General features: G+C 37.7%; 1 protein-coding gene across 1 annotated transcript in view; it reads left to right on the top strand.

The window, feature by feature from the left end:
- Positions 1-11995, top strand: part of RFX3 (regulatory factor X3) — a 291801-nt gene extending 279806 nt beyond the window's left edge. Inside the window, exons 17-18 of the mRNA XM_063457210.1 lie at positions 7999-8041; positions 11569-11995. Of these exons, the coding sequence (XP_063313280.1) occupies positions 7999-8041; positions 11569-11810 (285 nt within the window). The 3' untranslated portion in view covers positions 11811-11995. The remainder of the gene's footprint in view (positions 1-7998; positions 8042-11568) is intronic.
- The last annotated feature ends 247 nt before the right edge of the window (positions 11996-12242 follow it).

Here is a 12242-nt window from a genome sequence, read left to right as displayed (position 1 = left end):
GCTTTGGCTCCCCATGTGCATCATTGAACCTTGGGTGCCCATGATACTGACGCCGGTTTACCAGTTGTCCTTCCTTGCACTACTTTAGGTAGGTATTAACCACTGCATACTGGAACACCCCACAAGACTTGCCATTTTGGAGAAGCTCTGACCCAGTATTTGGCCCTTGTCAAAGTCACTCAGATCTTTTCACTTCCCCACTTTTTCTGCTTCCAACACATGAAATTCAAAAATGGTAACTTCACTTGCTGCCCAATATGTCCCACCCTTTGGCAGTTACCATTGTATCAATATAATTAATGGTATTCACTTCACATGTCAGTGGGTTTAATGCTGTGCAGTGTATCAACTTACCAAGAAATAGGCCCTTATTAAAAAAAATAATAATCATCATTTTTAAAGAACTCAGTCCTATACTATTGTGATTTAGACACATCTATATAATTAGTGGTGGCAGTAGAAAACCAAATAAATGGCAGATAAACTAAATATATGTGTGTTATCTTCTATTTAGCATGTTACTCCTCTAGACTGTAAAACCTCACACGATCTGTTAAACATATATATTCATACATATTAATCTTCCTCTGTAATATATAAGACATTGCATTACAAAAAAAGTGAAAAATATTCCATATTTTCCATAAAGATTTTTTTCTTTTCAAACTCTGGTACATGAATCATGAGGCCAGAGGGTTCTTATTTAATTTCATATTTTCATATTTTTTATTTTTTTTAATTCTTTATTTTCTGTTGTGCATGATATAACAATAGGCTTACTCAGCCACGATAGCAGTCGTAAGCGGTAACAGGCATAACAATTCAAACATGGCATATGAATATACGGCACAATTTTTACATTTTGTTGAGAGAAACATAGATAGTGGGTAAACATAGCATTTAACATGTGAGCTTTCCTGTCTGACCTGCCCATTTTTGAGGAGTAAATATAACAAGGGTTAACTATCGCCAGAGTGTGGTTAAGTAGGTACTAGCTAAGGAAGCTATACATTTTAAGCTTTGACACTGCTATATCTAGAAGTACGGTTTGCAGTAGCTTATAGAAAAGTATGTTTGCTGTTAAGTTAGACTAATGGTACGTTGAGAAAATAGGTAGACTTAGTTAGTTGTCGTTGAAGCTTTAAGAATAGGGTACGTCTAAAAAACTTAGATTACAATTAATCACTCTAGAGGCTTAGCGCGGCAAAGTTATTAAGCAACATAATATAATAACTGTAGCATAACCATCATATTTATTAAGCAAAATAATTGGTAATAGCCTGTAAGAGGGATTAGTTTGTCCATGAGCTAGGTTCATAACTAAAGAATAATACGAGAATTGCATTTTTTTTTTAAAATGCTAGATACAACTCTTAACTAATGCCTAGGTGCCTAATATATGCTTAACAGTTTGCCTATGTAGAATAACCTGCGTAGGTAAAGTCGCTTATAGGTATGCTGGAGGCGCTTAAGGTCTTGGTTGTGTGTCTTGCTAGGGATATAGCTTAAATGCCTCGAGAGCCTAATAATGTGATTGACAGTTTGGTATTCTAGAAGAGGCACGATTATACGATGTTCAGCAAGCTAACATGTAAGGCATATGCCTATTTCGCATCTTAAACAAAAAATATATAAATAAACAACTAGATTGCAAAGAGCAGGCAACATCTGATAGAGATGACACAAGAACATTTCGTACATTCCCTGTCTGTTATAACTGAGTTAAGCTAGTGGCACAACATATGCAGCGATGCCTATGGTGTATCCTGCGCGCTTCAAGCTATATATGCATATATACATTTGTAGACATTTGTTGATTGGTTTCGTGTGGATGACTCAGTGGAGTAGCGTATCGCTTATTAAGGTGAGCCGATGTGTGTGTCGCTTAGACATGTTCTGGGTTCCTGTGGGTACTACAGGTCGTGCCACGGTGGTTGGCAGCATGTATGCGGTGAGGTATGCGAATATTTTGTGTACATGAGACACATGCGAGTTATACACTGCCGGGCAGATCTAGAGTATGCCTGTATGGTTTAAGGGATACCAGCCAGGAACTGCTGTAATGCCGGCATTTTAGTGGACCCATCCTAGGCGTGTATGGTGCCGTGTCGGCCAGGGTTAGCCTATGAGATGTGAGATGCCGCCAACCTGTCGGTAGGTATGTAGTACAAAAGGAAGAACCTGTGGATGCATTTCAACACAGTCAATTGAGACCTACTTCCCTTTTTTATCCCTATAATCAAGTCTCAGCCGGGATGGAGATGTTTGAGGAACTTGTCACAGAAGACATAAGAAAAATGAAGAAAAATAATTATCAAAGAAATAATCTCACTAAGAAAGAAACGGAAGCGCTGGAGAATCTATCAAAAAACACGGAAATATGCATTAAACCGGCAGACAAGGGTGGAGGAATTGTGATTATGACGAAAGAATATTACCTGAATGAAGCAGATAGGCTGTTGGGAGATGAGGAAACTTATGAAAAACTATCCAAGGATCCATTGGAGAACATACAAATAACACTGAAGGACATGCTTGTGAGAGCTAGAGAGACAGGAATTTTAAAGGAGTCAGAATATAGATTCCTGAACATAAATTTCCCTAGAACATCGACATTCTATTTTCTGCCGAAAATTCATAAGAATCTGAGAGCACCACCAGGCAGACCTATCATCTCCGGCATAAACTCCATAACCTCTAACTTGTCTCAATATATCGATTATTTCTTACAACCATATGTATTCAGGGTAAAATCACATCTAAAGGACACAACACAAATGATTCGTGAATTGGCCTCCGTGGTATGGAGGGACAATTTCGTTCTGGTATCTATGGATGTGACATCACTGTACACTATTATCGAGCACAAATTAGGTTGCAACTCGGTAAAGAACACACTGAGTAAGACTGAAGACCTGGAAGAATCACAAATTGACTTCATCATCGAGGGTATCGAGTTTATCCTTAAGAATAATTATTTCCTTTTTGAAGGTCAATTTTATCTCCAAAAAAGAGGGACTGCAATGGGGACGAAATTTGCTCCCAGTTTCGCCAACATTTTCATGTGTGAATGGGAAGAAAATCATATCTGGAATACCCACCCATGGAATAATAACATCCACAGTTTAAGAAGATATATAGACGATATCTTCTTTATATGGGAAGGGAGTACAGAAGAACTGCACAGGTTCCTTGAATACACCAACAACAACAGCTGGGGAGTAATACTCAATACAGTCCATAGTACTACGGCCGTAGATTTTCTGGATCTCACCATCTATATCGATTCAGGCACCATAAGAACTAAGACACACTTCAAAGAAGTTGATGTCAACAGTTTTATCTTGAAAGAGAGCTGTCATTTTCCAGCATGGTTAAAGAATGTACCATACAATGAATTTAGAAGGGTAAGACGAAATTGCACAGATCAAGAAGTGTACATAGAACAGGCGGAAAAGATAAAGCATACATTTCTGACGAAGAATTATGATTCTAAGGAAGTGGAAGATGCACTAATAAAAGTGAAGAATCTAGACCGTAATAGCCTCCTAAAGGAAAAAGAAAAAGACATCAAGACAACATCACAACAATCCAATCTGTTCCCACCTATCATTCTGGATTACAACAAGGAGAATGTAAAACTCAGAAAAATCCTAAGAAAACATTGGCACTTGTTGGAAAAGGATAAACTATTGACTAGTATTATACCAGACAAACCGAGGGTAATTTTCAGGTGAGCCAAGAATATTAAAAATAAACTAACAAATCAACATCTAAAAATGAACTAAAAAGAAAGGCTTCTTTTATTGCAATGAGTGCATTACCTGCAAGACCAGTAAAAATACCTCAATGAAAGGAGTACATGAAATTATAAAAAGAAAGTCCAAAGATGATAACGAAGTATTTAGAATTCGGGACTTTATTACGTGCCAAAGTACACATGTTATCTACGTACTGGAATGCCCATGTGGACTCCAGTACGTGGGTAGGACGAAAAGACAACTGTACATTAGAATAAGAGAGCATATGCTTAATATTAAGAAGAAGTATATGCAACATACGGTATCGGCCCATTTTGCAGAGTACCACGGAGCAGATATGAGTCTCCTGAATTTTAAAGCCATATGTAGAGTAAAAAAACATTGGAGAGGTGGAGACCATATAAAGCAGTTGGGAATACAAGAAATGAAATGGATATATACTTTAAATACACTGCAACCAAATGGTCTGAATGCAGAATTCGAACTATGCCACTTTCTAGGTTGAATCATCTCAAAACAAGCCAATAATTCGTATATAACACCAATTTGAGAAATAGAAGAATGCTATAAAATTAACTAGGAAGCTCCTTTAAAAAGAATCTAAAAGATTTCAAAATATTTCACAATAACAAGAAAAATCGCAATAAAGTAAATGAGTAGGATAGGTCCCTCCAATGTGTGCGGTATTATATCCATATTCTTATTCTCTATTTTATTCTTATTTTTATTTTTATTAATCTTTATTTTTATTTTTTATTTTTATTTTTATTATTATTTCTATTTATTTTTTAGTTATTATTCTTTCATTTATTTCTATTTTTATCTTTATTGGTATTTTTATTCGTATATGTATTATTCTTTATATCTCATTTACTTTCATTTTATATTTTTTATACATTTATGCCACCACTATCTAGTTTAGGAATTTCAAATCCGCAACTATCGATATTGAGAGTCTCACTCTGCCTAATTATGTAGGACATTTTTTTGCATTTATGTCTAGGTTTTAATACTGCCATTGAGACAGCTTATTCCTATCTTATAATGTCCCAATTAAACATCAAAAAGAAGACAAGGTCCCTTTAATAAATATATATGGTAAAACATTCTATCCCACTATGTCCTAATTAAATATTAAAATGAGGACAAGGTCCCTTTAAGAAATGTATGTGGTAAGATAGTGGGAAAGTCCTATATTAACATAGTACCAGTCAGTACTAATTTGAACTAGCAGTTTAGGCACTCTACCCTGCAAATGAAAATTATTGCAGTATTAGATGAAATATATATAAGTACTATCTGTATTAAAATCAGTTTTTCAATTTGTCCATCTAATTACTTCCCTCTTAGATAGGTATAAATATTATGTGAACTGTTACACATTATTAAAATTGACTTTTCTTCCGTAAATGTATCAATGCAATAAGCATCTGAGTAAATGACAGTTACGTTTAAAACTGATATTCAGCGGGAGTTACTATGGTTACAAACAGCAACAATAATTGTAACATAATACTTAAAGATTAAGAATGAGAACTTGAAAATACATGCCAGTATCATGATAATGTAACAATATTAAATGTAAAATGTATGTAAGACAACCAATAATGTGTGCTTACCGATATGTGAAAATTGGATGAAAATACGTTACTATATAAGCGGCAACTGCCCGACAGTCCACATCCATTGAAAAAGCCGCTGTGCCGGAGAAACGCGTCTGGAAGGACTGAGGGCTGATCACTGCAAGCCAGCATCTAGGGCACACTTACCTATTGTATCCAGCAAGGCAACATCAAGCTGCTGATCCGGGACGCCGTGAGCAATACAAGGTCTGCCTTAACATGCACTTTGCAAATCAGCCGATAGACATATGCCAATGAAGTTTTTTCTGTCATTATTTTATGAAAACCTTTTACTTGAACTTTTAGAAACTGATTTCAGCAAAGAGCTAAATAAAGCAAGTTTTATTTTTAAATTAATTTTGACTACTTCTTAAGCATTACAATAATACAGAGTTTTACTAATTATATTTTTTTCTCTGCATATATTTTTTTCATATATTCAACTCTATTGTGGAGTGTTGCTACCGAAGAGAATACCTGGGATAAAGAAATTTGCACAGACCAAAATTGGACTTTATTACTGAGTCTGTTGCATCTAATACATAAGATCTATAATTGATTCTATTTTTTGCTATTTGTGACAGATTAGTGTTTGACTATCAAGGAAAGATAGGTTCATCCACATTACTGTAGTAATAGAGACTGCAGTTAAAGGTTAAGGGTATAACCTGTTTCTATGGTAGGTATGTAGTTCCTAGTGTGTAGTGCCTTGTCAAATCTAACTAAACGATAAACACAAAACTTAAATTAACAATGAGAAATAGCTTGGGGGCCATTTCGGTCTCCATCGGTCCCGGTCAGGGAGTCTCTCGTGGCTTCATGTGGTCGCTGTAGCATACGGTTCCACTGTGTTTCGTCGTGGTGTAAACAGGGCAATTTTGCTTGGGTCCCAGGTATGCTTGGACCTGGGCTCAGGTTGTGGCTGAGGCTTTAATAAAAGGTCCTGCGGTAGTCCTAAATCCCTCAGGAGTGTGCCTGTGTCTCGTAGTTCCTGGATTTGGTGTGTGGTCTCTCCATGTATGACCTGGAGCATGCGGGGCAGTCGCCAGCGGTACCCTATGTTGCGCTGTTGGAGCAGTGATGTAAGGGGCTTGAGTGACCTCCGCCAGGCCATTGTGCTGCCGGACAAGTCACTGTAAAATTCCAATGCCATATTTTCAAATCGATAGTTTGGCTTACTCCTGATTGCCTTCAGGATCGCCATCTTGTCTGTTCCGTGCCTGAATTGGATTATTAGGTCACTTGATGCCAATGGTGGGGCTCTGGCTGGTTTGGGTATACGAAAAAGCCCGCCCAGGGGTGTTGCTTTTGCCTGCTTGTGTGGTAGTAGGTCTCCCATCATTCTTTGCACTAAGTGTGGCAGCTCCGCTTCGGAGACAGCATCGGGCACCCCCCGGAGTTTCAAATTATTCCTCCGCCGTAGGTCTTCTTGGGTTGCAAAGCGGCGTTCGTGGGTCTGATTTTGCCGCTGGAGGTCCTGCACCGCTCTTTCCAGCACCTGTATACACTGGGAGTCCTGGTGAGTGGTAGTTTCTAGCGTGTCGATTCGGCCTGTTAGTCCCTGCAGCCCTCCCCTGATCGTGGCAATGTCGGCTTGCAGGGTGGTCTGTAGGTCAGCAAGGAGGCCCTTTAAGGCCGATAGTGTGACCGGGGATGTGTCTGGCTTTGTCGGCGGGGGTTTAGCCGGCGTAAGTGAGGGTGTCTCTTCCTCCTCCGAGGCCAGGTCGTCCGAGAAGTCAGAGCAACCACCCGACAGCGCGGCCATCTTGGGCCCGCTCGCGCCATGTGCTTGGCGCCACATTTTGCCGATGTTCATCCCCAGGTGAGGTTGATCCTGTTTGGGCTTTTTTGTTTTACGTCCCATGGTGGTCAGATGTGCGGGTCTGATGTCTGGGGTCTCGGTATAGCAGGAAATGGCCCTGAAAATTAAGATTTTGTCAGCTTTTGGATCGGAGCTCATATTTTAATATTTTTAATAGAATATAGTTCCTATTAGGAATAATTGTTGGATATAAGTTTGATATATTTGATATTTGGCTGGAATAATCTGTTATTAAGTTACTTGGTTAGAATCATCCGTTACTATGGTACTTGTAAGAAGGTTAAAATTTGACATCCTGTGCCACCTTAGTTCACTCTTTCAACATTTAGTGTGAAAAATGTGAAAACATTTGAAAAAAGTTTAACTAACGCAACAAGTGTTAGCAAAGTATATCATGAAATTGAGTTGAAATTTTCTGTAGAAGAATAAAATCTGCATCTGCCTTACATTGCAATACATAGGTTGAAAAAGAGGAATATGTTCACTTGTAGTTTAATTTTTCTTGACAGAACAAATATAAAATGTAAACAAGCCCAAAATATTTGAAAATTATATTTTATGAAATTCAAAATATTATTTTTCAAGATTTGTTGAATAGCAATATGTAGGAATAAGAAATAAATGCATATTAATGGTTTATGTACAGTCCCAACTATTAGTAGCAATTGTATGACTTTGGGTTGTCTGGGTGTAACTGGATCCCAGGACTGTGTATTTTAACCTTAAAGTGTCTACAGATTAAGCATAGTTTAGAGTACTGTAATCTGAAATTCGTTTTTTCTCTTTTTCCTAGTTTGGTGACTTAAATGATGCATCTCCTGGAAATATGGAAAAAGGTAATTATTCCTATAGTTTAATTAATTTATTTTATTATGCTAATTCATTCGACTGAAAGCAATTACAGCCTGAGTTTTAAAGGAACACTTAAAGCACCATAACCACAATATTGCGTGTTAGTGCTCACTGTGCTTGGAGTGTTCTTCTAAGCAGTTGTGATATCCACTTCTATACGCAGCCTCAGTTATATCCCCGAATGCCATACCATTGTGAAGGAAGATTTCAAAAATTCGGCATCATAACTCTTCAGAGGTCAAGAGTTATGTTTAATCGTGGACACCAGTAGTTTTAGAGGCAGTAAATAGTTATCTAGTTGACAATTATGTTTATTCATTATTCATGTTCTATGCTGTATTTCATATATTATAAGCTCATCCATAATATTTTACAAAGACTAGTGAGAGGATAACACAATCAATGGAAATAAATACAGAATTAGACGTAAGGCCATGTACCATGTACATCACTGACCTGCATTTTGAATGCCACTCAGGGAAGCTAGTTTGTGTTTACTAGTGAATAATGATTGATACTGGATATATTTTCTTACGGTATAAGAGCACACTATGAAATGTCTTCAAATAAGAGAATGTGACAAGTGTTATGTTATCACTATGATTATCAATTGACAAATGTACTTTATGAATGCCTAAAAACATGTATGACACTCCTGCAAATTAATGTTTATAATGATTTGTATTGAATATAAAATAAGTAACATGTTGGAGGGCAAAAACGACAGATCATGGCTTTAAAATTGTGAACGTATTAAAGCAGGGGAAGTTAAAGGCAGATCCTCAACTGCTTTAAAACTACACGTTCCAGTAAAGGGATAATTGTTGGTAGCTTAAAGCGAGTTTCAAATTTAAGTTCAAAGTAGCCAACTGAAAGCATAACTGACTTGGAGAAATGTTTTTTCATTTCATCTATTTTGACATTTTAATGTTTTTGAATAAGCTTTTCAAATGATTTCTTATTTTTTTGATAAACATTCAAAATATTAAAAATATAAATCAATGTGCCACAAAAGATCAGAATATTAAAATAATAATATATTCGTCAACATACTAAATAAAATGTTAAATCATTTGAAAAGCTTATCCAAAAATATTAAATCAAGGTCTAAATGAAATTACTTTGAATACCTGGCAGTTCTCACTAACGGGAGGATTGTTGGGAAGTGAATTTCAAATCTAAGTGCAAAACTGTAAAAATTCTCTAAGCCAGCTTTGCTTCCATTTAAGCTATTGTGTCCTATACCTTAAATTAACTAACTCCTGACAATTTCTCACATTAGTGAGTAACCCTAACTGTGTTTAAGTGTAGTGGAGCCTGGGAGTATTAAAGAGTATTAAAGAGTGACCAGCTGTTATAAGCAATGAGTGACTTTTGTAAGTGACATTAAAATATGGACGCTCCCTGCTCAGCAGAACATCGCATGTGTCCCTATGCCTGAAGTGCCAACTGGTAGAGAGTTCTGGCTAGACCACAAGTGTTCAATATAAAATCATAGAAACAATGCCGCCATCTGCTATTCAATACGTGGTGTTGCAGTTTCAAAAATCCTTTTTACTGGTTAAAATACTACACACCGACCAGGCATTTCTCACTAGAGAAGCTATACCACACAAATGCAGTGACATGCACTGCTCTCCCTTGTAACCCTAAAAATTAAAGTAAATTATACGTTCTGAGCATTTAATAAGAGGCTCTGTCACTGAGAACAGAATGGGTCTGTCCATTTAAATAACAAAATAGAAAAACATGGGGGTGCCCTGGGACTTCCCATAAAACAGTAAATGCCTGGTGAGTGGTCTCTCCTCTGTCTCCACACCATGGACTACAAGGCGGAGAATGTTACATTAAGTAGAGCCCAGATGATGCCCAGCGTGCTATATATATTTATTTTCTTTATAGAGTGATGAAACTTGGTAAATGAATACACTAATATTTTATACAACAACAATTCTCTAATAATTTCTATATTTCTGAGAAATGTGTATGTACATTGTATACCCTTTGTGTTTTGTTTAAACAACTGTCACTGATGAAGATTTGCTTTAGACAGTCAGCTAAAAACAATAACTCCTAAAGAATACAGGTGATACTCGAAAAATTAGAATATCGTGCAAAAGTTAATTTATTTCAGTATAGCAACGTAAAAGGGGAAACTAATATATGAGATAGACGCATTACATGCAAAGCAATATAGTTCAAGCCGTGATTTGTCATAGGTGCGATGATTATGGCTTACAGCTCATGAAAACCCCAAATCCACAATCTCAGTAAATTAGAATACTGTGAAAAGTTGCAATATTCTAGGCTCACAGTGTCCCATGCTAATAAGCTAAGTAAGCCATAACACCTGCAAAGGGTTTCTGAGCCTTTAAATGGTCTCTCAGTCTGGTTCAGTAGGAATCACAATCCTGGGGAAGACTGCTGACCTGGCAATTGTGCAGAAAACCATCATTGACACCCTCCATAAGGAGGGAAAGCCTCAAAAAGTAATTGTGAAGGAAGTTGGATGTTGCCAAAGTGCTGTATCAAAGCACATTAATAGAAAGGTATGTGGAAGGGAAAAGTGTGGAAGAAAGAGGTGCACAAGCAGCAGGGATGACCGCAGCCTGGAGAGGATTGTCAGGAAAAGGCCATTCAAAAGTTTTGGGGACTTTCACAAGGAGTGGACTGAGGCTGGAGTCAGTGCATCAAGAGCCACCACACACAGACGGATCGTGAACATGGGCTTCAGATGTCGTATTCCTCTTGTCAAGCCGCTCCTAAACAACAGAAGCGTCTTACCAGGGCTAAAGAAAAACAGACCTGGTCTGTTGCTCAGTGGTCCAATGTCCTCTTTTCTGATGAGAGCAACTTTTGCATCTCTTTTGGAAACCAAGGACCCAGAGTCTGGAGGAAGAATGGAGAGGCACACACTGTAAGATGCTTGAAGTCCAGTGTGAAGTTTCCATGTCATCTGCTGGTGTTGGTCCATTGTGCTTCATTAGGTCCAGGGTCAACGCAGCCGTCTGCTAGGAGATTTTGGAGCACTTCATGCTTCCCTCTGCAGACGAGCTTTATAACCAAAGCCTGGTTCAATCACCGTGGGATTACTGTGCTTGATTGGCCAGCATTGAGGCAGTAATTGCTGCAAAAGGGGCCCAAACCAAGTACTGAGTCCATATGCATTCTTATACTTTTCAGAGGTCTGATATTGTTCTATGTACACTCCTTGTTTCATTGATTGCATGTAATATTCTAATTTACTGAGATTGTGTATTTGGGGTTTTCATGAGCTGTAAGCCATAATCATCGCACTTATGACAAATCACGGCTTGAACTATCGGTGATGCCATGTTATATGTGATTTAAAGTATGGGTTATGTTGCATGAGAACCTTGAGCTGTAATGTTAACTGCAGTCTATTATCATTGTGGTGCATATTGCTGGTTGACGATGAAAAACTTGTCTGTCTCTCTTACACTCTCCTCCTTTCTCTTTGTGCTAGTTTCATGGTTGTTTGTTTGTGCAGATGAGGGCAGCGATGTGGACAGTGAAATGGATGAGGAGCTTGACGATTCTGGAGAGCCTCCAGCAAAGAGAGAAAAAACAGAGCTAAACCAAGCATTTCAGGTGGGCTGCATGCAGCCATCACTGGAGGGAAGTGTACAACAAAGTCTGGTCCTGAACCAACTGCACAGCGAGCACATTGTCTCAAGCACTCAGACCATTAGGCAGTGCAGTTCTACTGGGAATACCTATACTGCAGTCTAGTGGATGAAAAAGCTCTCAGAACAGAGGTGTATAAATATTTGTATGATGGGCTTAAGATTACGACAGTCCGATGGTCGGCTCTTTTCAAACATTACTTTTTTGACCTTTATCTTTTTGTCAACCTTGCCCCAAGCCCAATTTCCTCCACCCTCTCACAGTGTACAAAACAAACCCAGGTTGTTCTGGCAAAGCCTTTTTTTGTTATTATTTTTATTCAGTTTTTAATATATTCTTTGTGTATTATAAAAAAAAAATATATGGTTTGCCAGGTCCTAAATTGCTATTGTCCTTATAGGGTTGCCCCCTTTTTATTTTCATTTGCTATTTTATTCTTAACTTTGATATGTGTTTTTAAGTATTTAAAAAAAAAAAATCCTTTACAATGTTGACCATGTACTCTGGAGAAATTTATGTGGAAACAGAAGCGTGAAA

This window comes from Pelobates fuscus, chromosome 5, assembly GCF_036172605.1.
Source record: "Pelobates fuscus isolate aPelFus1 chromosome 5, aPelFus1.pri, whole genome shotgun sequence".
NCBI lineage: Eukaryota > Metazoa > Chordata > Amphibia > Anura > Pelobatidae > Pelobates > Pelobates fuscus.
This window is presented reverse-complemented; position numbering and strand designations above follow the sequence as displayed.